Below are 14,324 nucleotides of genomic sequence, written 5' to 3'. Positions count from 1 at the left end.
GTAGGCTTTTTCCAGAAGAGTGTGTGTGTGTGTGCGTGTGTATATGTATATGTGTATATATATATATATATATATATATATATATATTTTTTTTTTTTTTTTCTTCTTTTTTTCACACACACACTTTATAGGGATGTGTTTCTAGATGAATACACTAATTCATAATAGCTAATTGTTTATGGTGGTTGATAGTGAATTGACAGTGTAACAGTATCAAGGCTGGTACCTGAGTGCCTGTGTTTGCACAATTCTGATGATTAATGTTTTAAACGCCTCACACGTTCAGGGTCCTTAATTGAATTCCGATCGTGTGTGGAAATTTTGGCCCGTTAACATTATTTGTGCACTGTCCAAACTCGCGTGTTCCACATACGAACCTTTATTATGGCGACCAGTTCTGCTTTAAACGTTTGATCCGGAAGTAGAAGTGCAGATGACCCAGTTCCGGGGATCTCGGCAGCGCACGAGCTTGGCGGGACCGTGTTGAATGCAGAAGCGGTTGTTTCTTTTTTTTTTTTTTTTTTAAACTGAGTTCAGCTACAGGTAAACCTTTACACCGCCACTTCAAAAACAAAACAAAAACAAAAAACGAACACATTTCTTTTGAATTACGCGACAGAAGCCTCATCAAACTACATTTATGAGCGCTTCTTAAATGTCTGTGTGGTCATTTCAAGCTAAGCTAAGCTAGCGTTAGCAGACACTTGACTTCTGCGGCGACTGAGGAAAGTCAACAAAACCCAGGAGGAAGTCCGTCCTGGGTAGCCAGGTACACAGCATGTCTTAGGATCGCCCCCCTCCGCGTCCGAGACGGTAAGTTTTGTTGTTTTCCAGGCGAGTCCCGCCGCTCCGGCTATGCCGTCAAGCACGGGCTCGAGCAGCCTCGCGGCCGCCGTGCAGCACGCTCTGGAGGGCTCGAGCCGCCTGGTCGACCGGCACGTGCAGGAGGACCGCTGCTTCCCCGACCTGTCCGAGTTGCTCAGCGTGCCCTCGCACAGTAAGCGCGAGTTCGTGCATCTCCCCCTTTTGTGGTGTGCGTGATCCCGGCTGACGCTTGTCCGCTTGTCCGCCAGACGTGCCGTCTCTGAGCGGGGTGTCGGACATGGACTACCCGCTGCAAGGGCCCGGCCTCGTCAGCGTGCCAACCCTTCCGGAGCTGAGCGCCGTGCGCAGGGTCCCTCTGCCCCCAGAGCTGGTGGAGCAGTTCAGCCGTATCCTCGCTAACACGACGCGCCGCTGGATCGTGGCAGGATCGTGCCACGAACGTGTTTTAGCGGCACGTCATGCCCACACTGCTTTGTCACCTTCGGCTTAGTTTCTGTAGTCGATGTGACGTGATAAACTTGTGAATGAATCTGTTCACCGATGTTGTGGCACCTTAACCGACAAACCTTGCAGATATGCAGTGCAATTGCATGATGGGAGTTTTTCCTGAGATCAGCAGAGCATGGCTTACGATTGATAATGACATATTCATGTGGAATTATGAAGATGGGTAAGTGCTGGTACGAAGGGTGGGGGTGTGGACCTAACAAACATGGTCTCAGTTCATGCTTACCATCACTATGGCTTTTCCCCCCGTATTTAGTGGAGATGTGGCTTATTTTGATGGGCTGAGTGAAACCATCCTTTCAGTCGGGCTAGTAAAACCAAAGGCAGGTGAGTAGCTGTAACTGAACAACATTGTTCATCCTCTCTCCTGCAGTAGCTCCTTATGGAATTCTTTCTCTCTAAATTGGCAGCACACCTGCTGTCTGTGAGCTTTGACTTTTGCACGTGGCCTCTTTTACATGTTTCCCGTAGGCATCTTCCAGCCTCACATCCACTTCCTGTTGGTGTTGGCCACGCCTGTGGATGTGGTGATCCTGGGATTGAGCTTCCCTAAGTCTCAGACTGGTGAGGTGTCTCTCTCTCTCTCTCTCTCTCTCTCTCTCTCTCTCTCTCTCTCTCTCTCTCATCACTCTGCTTATTCCTCCTCCTGGCTTATTTCTGCTCTGCAGGGTTAAACGACAGCATGTCCGGTGCCATGCAGCTCCTTCCCGACCCGCTCTACTCCATCCCCACGGACAACACCTACATGCTGGCCGTCGCCTCCACGGACCTGGGCCGCATCTTCCTGGCCGGCAAAGACGGCTGCCTGTACGAGATCGCCTACCAGGCAGAGGCTGGCTGGTTCAGTCAGCGCTGCCGGAAGATCAACCACTCCAAGAGCAGCCTGTCCTTCCTTGTCCCGTCTCTGCTTCAGTTCTCCTTCTCTGAAGATGGTAAGAGCTTTTCGGTTTGGTTTCGGTTTCAGGCACTTGATCGGTTAACCAGCAGTTTCAGTCAATGACCTGTAACCCTCCTCATGGTTGAAGGCATCTTTGAGTGACTTGTGCATCTTCTCGATCGTGCGCTGCGTCATAGATCCAGTTGTTCAGATCGCAGTGGATAATTCACGCAACACCCTGTACACTCGATCGGAGAAAGGCGTGGTGCAGGTCTGTGGGTCTTCCCAACGGTTTTGTTTGTACTGCTGAACATGGTTGTGCTTTAACTATGCTGCTAACCAGTTAACACGCCCTCTGCAGGTTTATGACTTGGGAGCTGATGGACAGGGAATGAGTCGGGTGGCGGCCATGTCTCAGAATGCCATTGTTTCGGCCGCTGGGAATATCGCCAGGTGCAGCCACACTTGACTGTTGCAATATTTGGTTGTTTGTTAGGGTTTTTTGTTTGTTTTGAGTGAAGCGTGCTGTCAGGTGATGATCCGGTTTATGTTGCTTCTCTTGCAGAACTATTGATCGTTCTGTCTTCAAGCCCATCGTCCAGATTGCCGTTATTGATCGCTCCGAATCATCAGACTGCCAGCTCCTGGCTGTCTCTCACGCTGGTGAGAGACCTTGGAAAGGAACCAGAAAGAATTAATAAACAGCAATGGCTTCTTCTAGTGCCTCTCTTTTAATTCTGCACTTCATGATGGCTCTGGTGTGTGTGTGTGTGTGTGTGTGTGTGTGTGTGTGTGCGCGCACGCCGTGTAGGTGTGCGCCTGTACTTCAGCACTACCCTGTTCACACCACCCCATGCCAGGCAGAATGCCACCCGGCCCAGCCTCCTGGCCCTAGTGCACGTCCGCCTCCCCCCGGGCTTCTCTGCCTCCTCCACCCTGCAGAAGCCTGCCAAAATTCATAAGGCTCTCTACAGCAAAGGTGAGTCCTCCCACACGAGGAGTAACTTAAAGTATTTGGCTTGTGAGCTCCGAGCGGTGCTGAGCTCCACGTTTCTGCTTCGTCTTTTCCAACGGCACTCAGGAGTCCTGCTGATGGCTGCGTCCGAGACGGAGGACAGCGATATCCTGTGGTGTATTAACCACGACTCCTTCCCCTTTAAGAAACCGCTGATGGAGACCCAGGTTGGAAGCTGCACGGTTCTTCACGTTCTTTAAAGTCCCGTCATGTTGTTGTCTTGTCTTGTCATTTTCAAGTTCTGGGGACGTATGCGGAATTAATTTTCTTTTGCTCCTTTGCAGATGACGTCAAATATAGATGGGCACTCTTGGGCCCTCTCTGCCATAGAAGAGATTAAAGTGCCCAAAATTCTGACTCCATTAAATAAGGACTTCATTCCCCTCACGGATTCGCCAGTGGTGGTTCAGCAACATAATATTCCCCCTCAGAAATTTGTTCTCCTGTCAGCCCAGGTATGATCTCTCTCCATTGATTTACACGTCTTGTGCACAACTGTTAATTGAAGTTTGTTCATCTTTTGTTTTCGGTCGTCTCAATAGGGAAGTCATATTTTCCACAAGCTAAGACCAGTAGACCAACTGCGCCATCTGCTGGTGAGCAGTGGCGGTGGGGAGAGCGAAGAAATTGAGCGATTCTTCAAGCTCCACAAGGTACGCAAATACTGCATTTGCCATGTGTGCGTGCTTCTTGTGTCCTTTTGCACATATTCACGCATGTCAGAAAGCACACGTTTGTGTTTTTCCGGCCGACGTCATCCCCTCGCGTTCCCTGTCGCCCTGCAGGAGGAGCAGGCGTGTGCCACGGCGCTGATCCTCGCCTGCTCCAGCGCCGCCTGTGACAGAGAGATCTCCGTGTGGGCCACTCGCGCTTTCTTCAGGTCCGCACCTCACTAAAGATTCACTCTTCACTCTTCACACCTGCTGCGTTAGAGTTGAGCAGAAGACTGTGTGAATTGTGAGGGTGGCTTGACAGTCTTCTTTGGCATGTGCAGGTATGGGGGCGAGGCACACATGCGTTTCCCCTCGGCGCCAAGCAACGTGGGACCCCTCCTCGGTTCCCCTGTCCCAGGTGAACAGCTGTGTAAACCTGTTAAAATGAAAACGTGTGTGTGTGTGTGTGTGTGTGTGTGTGTGTGTGTGTGTGTGTGAGAGATATCGGACTACATTAGTTGCACATTAGGAGCCCGTTGTTGTGTGACTGAGTGCGTATAAATGTCGGTCTGTTGCTAACCCATAGCATGTTACTGTTGTGATTGTAGGATCCCCTATGCCTGTTGGTAGTCCTTTTACCAATCCCAGTTTCCTAGCTACACCAGCTCCAGGTACCCGTCTGCCCCATTACTAGTTCATCCACAGGTTCTTACCCCAGCCCTCCATTCAAAAGCACCCTGTGTATTACAATCCTGAGCTCTTTGATAAAAGGACTTGCTAATGCTTACAGGCACTTTCTTTCATGCAATCCCTTCAGTCTTATTTTGTCACTTGTCTTTCTGTCTCCAACCATTCCGTAGTTCTTTCCCTCGTCTTTTCCTTCACATTGTTTCCTCGTGTATGCCGTTTCCCGACCGATCCGAGCTCGCTGCGACGTTGCCTCTCTCCCTCTGTCCCAGGCATGATGCCCCCCAGCATGTCCACGCCGTTCATGCCCCCCATACCCATGAGCCCCGGCGGCGGCGCTTCCCTGCCGGCCATGTCCTCTGGGCCCGAGGTGCTCTTCTCCGGAAAGCACAACGGCATCAGCATCTACTTCGCCCGCATCCTCGGGTGAGCCGGGCGTATGGGGCTGGCGGCGGTCGCCCGTCTTGAGTTACAGTTTAAAACTGTTGTTTTGGTTTGTTGACGGAGCTGAGGCTCGTTTCTTAAACGTTAATAGCAACATCTGGGACGGGAGCCTGGCAGTGGAGAACTTGATCAGTAAAGGAAGCCAAACTGTAACTATTGTGAGTTGGTACCTTTATTGCATGCCGTCAGTGTGTAAAAATTCCTCTGACGTGATCTTATTGACCAGGTAGGTGTTTTTGTTTAGTTTGTTTGTTTACTCTTTGTGTGTGATGCGTGTCAGCTGGAGAGCACAGCGAGTTCGTCAGACCTGGAGGCAGTGCTAACGGAGCTGCAGGGCCTGATGGAGTTCCTGGATAAGAACTCCCAGTTCAGCCCCACCTCCCTGGGCGTGGCCAGGTAGGGCCCTGTTCCCACCCGCTCCGCCCACGCGGCCCATTCCAAGGGGGGGTTTGCCGTGGTGCTCACAGCCTCCCTCTCCCACAGCTTCAGCTCCCCCTCACCCGGCAACCTGCAGCAGAGGCTTCTGGGATTCATGCGGCCGGACGGCGCCAGCTCTCAGCAAGTCCAGCAGGAGCTCCAGAGGAAATACCACAGTAGGTTGTGTGTGTGTGTGTGTGAGACGGGGAGAGAGAGAGCGCGAGAGGGAGAGCCATACGGGATATCCATGCCCTTGTTTTTGTTCTTCCCAGCTGAGGCTCAGGCCTTTGAGAAGGCGTCCCTGCAGGGCATCCAGCAGCTGGTGCATCACTCCTTCCAAACTCTGGCCCTCTGGAAGCTTCTGTGTGACCACCAGTTCACTCTCATCACCACCGAGCTGCCCAAGGTCTGCACCCAGCACAAGCCTTTTCACTCTCCCTGTACACCAAGTGTCATACCCCCCATTTCTCTCAACATCTTCCACATGTCCTCCCTCCCTCGCTCACACCCCACATCCTGCAGGACTTCCAGGAACAGCTCAAGGCCATCAGCTTCAAGGACGTGGTGGTCAGCGGTCGCGAGCTCACCGGTGCACTCGTCACTGCCCTCATCAACGTCTACATCAAAGACAGCGCCTCCGTGGACGCCATCAGCCGCCACTTGCGTGAAACCTGCCCGCTTCTGTACACCATCGACGACAGCGTCTGCTCCAAGGTGAGACCCTTTCCACTAGCGAGGCTGGTGGCGTTAAGTGGACTTGATTGCGCCGCCCCTGCTTTGAACACCCCGGCCCTGCTTTCCCAGGCCAATGAACTGCTCCAGGGTGCCAGGCAGATCCAGAACAAGGCAGAGAAGGAGCGAATGCTGAAGGAGTCACTGCGATTGTACCAGCAGATCAGTCACCACACGGACTTGCCTCTAGTCTGCTCGCAGTACAGACAAGGTTAATTCGCGCATGCTCGCTCGCACGCACACACACACACACAGCAAGGTTAATGCATACACACACACACACACACACGGACCTGCCTCTAGTCTGCACGCAGTACAGACAAGGTCGATACACGCACCTCACACTCATTACACCTACCACACTATCCATCTGTGTTCTGTTTCTGCTAAGCTTGACATTTATAGTGATTTATTAGGTTACTACAGCCATTATTAAATTACTGTAGCGCATCTGGTAGAGCAGGTTCAGTTCTCACAGGCGCACACTGCCATACTGCTAAATACACTTGTGGTCCTCTGGATATGAGTCACCCAAATGCTGAAATCATAAATGTAACTTATATAAATATCACTATTTCAAGATCCCCCTTTTTCCTCTTTGTCTTTTCTCTCTCTCTCTCTCTCTCTCTCTCTCACAGTACGTTTTTATGAGGGTGTCGTGGAGCTGTGCCTCACAGCAGCTGATAAAAAGGATCCCCAGAGGCTGGGCCCGCACTTCTATAAGAATGGGGAGCCTGAGGAGGACGCTGTTGGACAGCAGGCTTTTCAGGAAAGGTAGATAGCCTCCTCTGGCTTTCAGTCTACTGAGAACAGCCGCGTTTTTAGTCTTTTGACCCCAGTGGACAGTTTAACGCAGGCAGCCTGGGTCTCTGCACAGGCTATCGTGTTACAAATGCATCACAGACACCATGCAGGAGCTGGTGAACCAGAGCAAGGCGGCTCCTCAGTCTCCCAGTGTCCCCAAGCAACCGGGGCCCCCGGTCATGACATCTGACCCCAACATGCTCAGCAATGAGGATGCTGCCACCCACGTGAGTTCTCTTCTTTTTCTTAAAAAAAAACAAAAAAAAAAACGTTTTACTGAAGGCTTTTTGGTTTATGTAAACCCGAAGATGTTTGTGCACTTCATGTGGCCTTAATGTCCACCGTGACTTCGGCCGTTTGCAGTTTGAGCAGATGCTTGGCCTGGCGCAGAGATCACAGGATGAGCTGTTCCACATCGCGCTCTACAACTGGCTCATCCAGGCAGACCTCACTGATAAGCTCCTGGAGGTAGGGGGCACTTTTTGATCACACACACATCCGTGTATAAAGCACCTCTTCGCACAAGAATGGCATTTTCCCTGGTGGCCCCTGAATGTAGGCTGTGGTTCTGTGCAGGTGAACTCCCCGTACCTCGAGGACCATCTCATGCACATTATAAAGCAGGACCAGAGCAAAGTGCGCAACATGGACCTGCTGTGGCGTTACTACGAGAAGACCTGCAGTTTCGGCCGGGCTGCCCACGTCCTGGCTCGGCTGGCCGACATGCACAGGTGGGTGCGTGCGTGCGTCAGTAAGGCTGCGTGATGTGGAGGGGAAAAAAAACCTATCATTTGCAGTGTACACTGCAGTAATATAAAAGCAAACCGTTTTATACTGGCAATAGACTGGCCTGTGTTAGTTTGATTGTGGGATTGTGTGACTGTCCTAATTTTCACGAAGACGCCCACGTTCACTCCAGCCTTGTGTGATCTCGATATCGCCAAGGCCGGTATTGTGATGAACGTTTACAAACGATACGTTGTGCGGCCCTGGCCATCAACATCCATCAGTCCCATGGGCCAAGGCTGCAAGCGAAGTGCTACTGATCGTGGGCTTTGTGTCTGCAGCACGGAGATCTCTTTGAAGCAGCGGCTGGAGTACATCTCCCGGGCCATCCTCTCAGCCAAGAGCTCGTCCTGCATCTCCTCGATGGGTGCCGATGGCGAGTTCCTGCACGAACTGGAAGAAAAGATGGAGGTATGCAGGATTCGAGCTAGGGTCTTGGAGTTGTACCACCCTGGAGGGTTTAGTTTTGTGCCTGGTTCTTGTATTCGGATGCGACCAAAGGTTAGTTTGGATTAGGGTTGGAGCGAAATTCTGAAGGACTGAATTCATCCCCGTAATCTGGACTAGGCACGCCTCCCTCAGCTCTGTGCACTATTCTGGTCTTCCAGCCATAACGCTGTGTAGCATGGAGTGGATTTTCAGTGTGGTGTGAATGGGTGCTTCTGTTTGCCACAATTCCCCTCTTGGCCTGCAGGTAGTGCGTATTCAAGTGCAGATCCAGGAGACGCTGAGACGACAATACTCCCAGCATCCCTCGGTACAGGGGGCGATATCTCAGCTCGACTCCGAGCTAATGGACATCACCAAGGTAGGCAGATGTCTGCCTCGTTGTTCAACCCACAGGCCATCCAGAACTCCTGTGCCGGGCTGAGTAAGGAGAAGGTTGCGGTGTGTTGACTCTTCTACCTTGCTTCAGTCACTTTACTCTCAGTTGACTCATGGTTTGACTCAGGTTTGTCTTCTTAATTAAAATTTAATTCTTAGTTAAAAGAACTGCTTGGCAGCAATTGATAAATACCACATCTTTTTGTAAAAGCATTTAATTGGGTTGGCAGGTATTTTTACCCTCTTTAGATTTCTTTCTTTTCATTTTCCTGTTTTTTTATGATGGGTAGCTGTATGGAGAGTTTGCAGACCACTTCCAGTTGTCTGAGTGCAAGCTGGCCATCATTCACTGCGCAGGCCACTCGGACCCGATCCTGGTCCACTCACTGTGGCAGGAGATCATGGAGAAAGGTAAGTCTCCGGCGCAGCCCAACGCTTCCTCTCGCCAGCGCCTCGGTCCGTGCCGCCTTACGAGTCCTCCGTGTTCCCTCGCAGAGCTGAGCGACAGCGTGGCGATGAGTCCGGCGGATCGCATGCGAGCCGTGAGCCTGAAGCTCGTGTCCCTGGGGAAGCTGTATGCAGGGACACCACGATACTTTCCACTGGGTACCGTTTTTGCTCCGTTTTGCACCGGTGTCTCTGAGGGCCGCTGTTCTGAGGTCAGCGATTGTCGACTGTAATTGTTTAATTGTTTCCCTTGACATCAGTTTGGCCTGTTTCAGCAGGCCTGCATTTTGGACTCGGTTCCCTCAAGACTCTGCTTTTGTAATTTCATAGCTAGCTTTTAATTGGAATATGTTTTGATGACAATAGAAACGTGACCTTGTGTTTGCCAGCTTTCATTATCGCTGTGGCTTCTAATCGTAATTTGAGTGTTTAGCTCTCATATTAAGAGAAAGGGCCAAAAATATATATATTTTTAAAAAACTGAATTTATAAAGAAATGCTCCTGTTCCAGAGTTCCTGGTGAAGTTTTTGGAGCAGGAGGTGTGCAAGCTGACCTGGGACGTGGGCTTCGTCACCTTCACCATGCAGGAGATCGGAGTGCAGCTTCCCCGGCTGCTGGAGGTGTACGACCAGCTCTTCAAGGCCCGGGTAGGACACCCGTCATCAAACTGCATCAGTGTTGGGAGTAACAGGCTTGTAAACAAACAAAAATAACTACCAGGAAACTTGTACATGCTTTTGTTTGATTTGCTTTTTATAGTGACATTGAAATGATTATTTCTTAATGATGACTTGAATGCGTGCCCTAATTCTTACTCTGAATGCGGATGGCAGTCACATTTTAAATAGTCTCACTATGAAAGAGTAGATGAATATTGGGACATTTTCATGATTATGTTGATGGTATTTTGGAAGTTGTTTGGCTCTGCTACCACGACCATTTGCTTGGTCTTTGTCCTGCGGAATAAAAGCCAGATGAAGTGATGTGGTCCATGTCGACCAGTTTCACCGAATCCTCCTAACCTTCCTGCAGGACCCGTGTTGGCAGCGCCTGAAGAAACCCCTCCACCTGGTGGAGTGCATCCACGTGCTTCTGTCGGGATACGTGGACGACCCCAGCCGAGTGCCCACCTACGACAGGTAAGGACCCACGGATATCTGCGCAGTGCGATTCCGGCCACGCAGTGGTGCGACCGTGCCCACCCCCACTGACCCTGCTTCCTCTCTCTAGGAGAAGGTTCACCAACGTGTGCCTGGACAACATCTGTGGCTATCTGGTGGAGCTTCAGTCCCTCAGCCCCTGTGCTGCACTGCAGGAAATCATTCGCAACTTCAGATCACTGCAGGCCAAACTGGAGAAGCTGCACTGACACCGTAGAGCCGTGTCTCGCGTCGGAGACCCACCTGACCCCACCTGGGAGTTTGAAGTTGGCACTAATGACCTGGAGGAATTCAGCGAAATGGGTGGGGCCGGTAACGGCTAGGCAATAAAGGTTACCTCATTCATGCCTTTAATTATGCAACCTGAAATAAATCTGATTTATACGTTTACTTTTGTTAGTGCCTAGTGCATTAATGTTTTTGTTGAAGCATACAGAGGTCAGTGTGCCAAGGTGGCTTTCATAGGTTCTTTGTATACTTGAGAGGGTCTCCTTTTGCCTTATTTCAGCCAGGTATCATAACGATCACATTGGTGTACTTGTAAAGAGTTTGACATGGATTTACTAAAAGATTAAAGTCTTTGCCTGGGTTGTGAATATAGCTAGAATATAGGTTGTGAATATAGCTAAACAGTTTAAAAAAAACAAAACAAAACCCTAAAACACAAATGCCACAAGCAATTGTTTGATTGGGTAAAGCTCTTGTGAGCCACTCAACGTTGCTTACAAGAGTAAGCTCATTGTCTATGCCTTATTGATTTACTTTATTTTAATATCATGACTTCAGCATGGTCCAATGAGAGTGCCAGTGAAATGCAGTTGTCAACTTTTCCTGGGGTCAGATTCACGATCGGCTTCTAGTGCACAGGATTGGTGTCATTTAAAGATTTTAGTTGTCTGCTTTCTCTCTCTAGTTGTAGTATATAGCCTTCTAGTCGATATTTAAATAGAACATTTACTTTTTTTGGTTGGTTTTTCCTTGGTCTGAATGGCAGTTCTATAAAACATGCATTCTTCGAATTACAAGTTTTATATGAAATAATGGAGCCATTCTGAACTGATTAAGTGGTGTTGACATTTGTAATGTACATTTATTAAAATAATTTTTACAAAAATCATTCTGAGCAGGTATGCCCTTTTTAAAAGACATCTTTTGTACTCTAGTGCAACTCTTGATGTCACTTAAAGAATTATGAGCTAGCATATGGGCTTAATTATGTCCTTAATTGCATCAGGAGTAATCATTTTTCCACAAAGCAGGAGGAAAAGCTTTGTTGCAGGACCCCAGGACAAACATCTCAAATGATTTCTAGTGAAATGGTATGTTATGTCCCTAGGGAAACAGTCTCACCTGTGTCATACTCCACTGCAGTGATGATATACATAGCAAATGAAATACTAGAAACAGAAATGCCTTTTTTATTTTTATATATATATATATATTTTTTTTAGACCAGTCAGTACACTAAGTTGTTTGATTTCTTCATTTTCCTTAAATTTATCTACAGTTGCGAATACTTTTGCATGTTAGCAAACACCCAAACCTGGTTAGGGAGAACATTGCATGTGCTGATGTGCAGGGCCTCAGGCTCTGCAGGAAAATTTCAGCTTCTTCACTCCATGCAAGTAGATGTAAGGGATAATGCAGGTGTACCCTGCACCTACGTAGCTGATAATCTCATCAATTACAGAGCACTTGAAAACAATGCTGATTACGCTAAGCACGAGGTGGGTTAGCCAGAAGAACAGGAAGACTGTTGCCACTGCCAGAACACTCTTCACAGCCCTCATCTGAGCGTCCGTGGAAAGGCGGGATTTGTCTTTTGATTTTATTACACTTCGTTGGTGTTCGGGCACGTTCCCAGGACTAACTTCAGATGCGAACTTTTGTGCCTCATTTCCACTGATCGTGGCATTGCCTCCAGCAGACCTGGCGTGGTCTTCAGCGACGGAGACGTCGGCTCTTCTGGTTACCTCTGTAGTGATGGTCTCGATGCGTTTATGATTCTGCAGTAGCGTGACCGCAATTTGGACACTACCGCAAACGATCCCGATAATTGGAACCACGTTTGCTAGCACGAGGTACAGCATCTCATACGTCTGCTCGGCTCCGGGTGAGGGATACTGTTCCGTGCACCTGTCACAACTCTCGTTCCAGACATTCTTGGAAGCAAAGAAAAAATGAGGAAGGCTGAACACAACAGCTCCAGTCCAGCTCCCAGCCAACAGGGCCGCCACGAGATACGTATTGTCCATCCGGACAGGAGCCCCTCCATGCTTGAGAGAACCCACGAGTTTCTGATGCCAGTACACAGTGATGAACATGGTGGCGAAGATACTGCAGCTCTCCGAAAGATCAGAGCAGAAGTTGAATGTGCCACAGTATGTCCTGCCCATGGGCCACTGCCTTGTAAAATCCAAGGTTTCTGGCAGGTCCACCAGATAATTAGTTATTAGGTTTGATAAAGCCAAGTTGACAAACAGGATGTCATTAGTTCGCACCTCAGATCTGGATGTAGGCAGAGAGCAACAAAGGAGCCAGTTGTTGCCAAAAATCCCCATCAAGCACATCAGGGCTCTTATTGCCGCTTCAGTCCAGGTTTGTCCAGTCATCTTAGGCTTTAGGTAGACGCGCATTTGAAAGACGTGTGTCGGTTGTGTAGGGGATAGTTTACGTTTCTGAGTGTCTGAAGCCTGGAAAGCAGTTTTTATTTCTCGGGATTATATATTTATATACAGTCAGAGATTGACATCACAAGGATCTTCATGTCATTGGTAGGATCATAGGCAAATCTCCTCCCACAATATCAGTCGCTCTTATTTATTTATAAATGAGAAAAAAAAAAAATAATATATATATATATATATATATATATATATATATATATATATATATATATATATATATATATATATAAAATATATATATATTTTTTTTATATATATATTTTTTTTTAATTTATGGGGCAAACTGACTGTGGCTGAGTCTAACAGACTTCATTATGCTGTGAATCTGAAGTAAGTTGGTATCCCTAAAAAAGCTACACGCACAAACACCACGATACTTTTCGTTCTATCCTGTTTACCTCGTGTGTCAGTTTTTCACATGTTAGATCCTCTTATAATTGTTTGCTTCCAATGGCAGACAGTTTTCATATCAGCATGCTACATGTAGCTTTAGCTTGCTTTGGCTTTTGCCCTCATAAAGCCTTAACTAACTTTAATAAATATAGCAGCCGTTCTGAATTAATTTATTTCCTTTTGACGTAGTGCGCTTTACTATTTAGTCACTGTTATAAGAAAGGTGAGGAAAAAAAATAGCTTGTCTTTGTAAAAAAAAAAAAAAAAAAAAAAAAGTTGCTAACATAAGAAGCACATTGATTTGATTGATATGTTGTTTGCAGAGTTACTAGTCATGTTTCTCAGGCAGAAAGTGTACAAGCCTGATGTGGTATTTATCTTCACCTGCTGGACATGACACAGGCTTCACAGTTCCAACCGTGTCACCCACTCCTCGCTGCTCTTCCACAGACGCTGGCAGGACATCTAAAACGGCCCAGAATATAACGCAAAATCTACATTAGATATCAACGACGACGACATCAGTTAATATTTTACTTCATTTATAAGCACCTTTCAAGATAACCATAACATTCTTAAATACAAAAACAAATGTAAAAGCTAATGTAAAATAAAATAAGACAATTATAATTAAGAGAAAGAAACCATATAAAAATGACTCGTTAAAGACATTTTAGTAATGATTTATTAATCACTTTTCACGTGTTTAATTATAATGACTTTAGTGTTGGTTTTATCTTTGCAAGGGTGTTTTAAGGTCAACACATTTACTGTCCCAGCCTTCCCTGTGACACAAAAACAATTTCCTGCTGCTGTGTTGACAATCATTATTTCTAATCACATGATCAAACAGCTAGACTAGGCTATAATTGTTTAATTGCCATCAGGATAGAAGCGTAAGTAATGTGACATGGACCCCAGGGACAGAAAAGAACAGGCCTGATGTACTCTACTACAGTAGTCCTGACCAGAAAAGTCTAATTGATCTTCCAACACTATCATCTTAATTAGAGCAAAAAATACAAATTTAAAAATGGCACTCAGGTATGGAAGCTTCTTTTGTT

General features: G+C 47.7%; 2 protein-coding genes across 7 annotated transcripts; one reads left to right on the top strand and one right to left on the bottom strand.

Moving 5' to 3' along the window:
* Positions 1-448: 448 nt before the first annotated feature.
* On the top strand, positions 449-11,297 carry nup155 (nucleoporin 155). Of its 6 annotated transcripts, none has more exons than XM_035535676.2 (35): positions 449-543; positions 835-997; positions 1,074-1,211; positions 1,399-1,495; positions 1,589-1,659; positions 1,804-1,896; positions 2,001-2,264; positions 2,407-2,480; positions 2,571-2,662; positions 2,775-2,872; positions 3,021-3,188; positions 3,291-3,391; positions 3,509-3,679; positions 3,767-3,877; positions 4,010-4,104; positions 4,219-4,295; positions 4,486-4,548; positions 4,837-4,990; positions 5,100-5,166; positions 5,289-5,404; positions 5,492-5,601; positions 5,698-5,831; positions 5,948-6,139; positions 6,230-6,368; positions 6,796-6,931; positions 7,035-7,188; positions 7,325-7,429; positions 7,538-7,692; positions 8,029-8,158; positions 8,442-8,555; positions 8,863-8,983; positions 9,068-9,178; positions 9,531-9,667; positions 10,053-10,159; positions 10,251-11,297. In XM_035535676.2, the coding sequence occupies exons 2-35, from the start codon at positions 856-858 to the stop codon at positions 10,387-10,389; spliced, it is 4,176 nt and encodes a 1,391-aa protein (XP_035391569.1). In that variant the 5' UTR covers positions 449-543; positions 835-855; the 3' UTR covers positions 10,390-11,297. The 6 variants fall into 6 exon arrangements, 5 of the variants coding, with proteins under 5 accessions (XP_035391569.1, XP_081558733.1, XP_035391568.1 ...); XM_081702607.1 differs by having other exon boundaries at positions 678-997; XM_035535675.2 differs by having other exon boundaries at positions 461-543; positions 701-997.
* A 466-nt stretch (positions 11,298-11,763) lies between these two features.
* Positions 11,764-12,792, bottom strand: ora5 (olfactory receptor class A related 5). The gene is made up of 2 exons (XM_081702740.1): positions 12,073-12,792; positions 11,764-11,970 (listed from the first exon to the last, which is right to left on the bottom strand). Exons 1-2 carry the CDS (start codon positions 12,790-12,792, stop codon positions 11,764-11,766), a joined length of 927 nt encoding a protein of 308 aa, XP_081558866.1.
* Between the last annotated feature and the right edge of the window lie 1,532 nt (positions 12,793-14,324).

The sequence above is a fragment of the Electrophorus electricus genome, chromosome 19 (genome assembly GCF_041902795.1).
Source record: "Electrophorus electricus isolate QZ-2024a chromosome 19, ASM4190279v1, whole genome shotgun sequence".
Classification (NCBI taxonomy): domain Eukaryota; kingdom Metazoa; phylum Chordata; class Actinopteri; order Gymnotiformes; family Gymnotidae; genus Electrophorus; species Electrophorus electricus.
The sequence above is the reverse complement of the archived record's forward strand: the minus strand, read 5'-3'. Positions and strand labels throughout refer to the sequence as shown.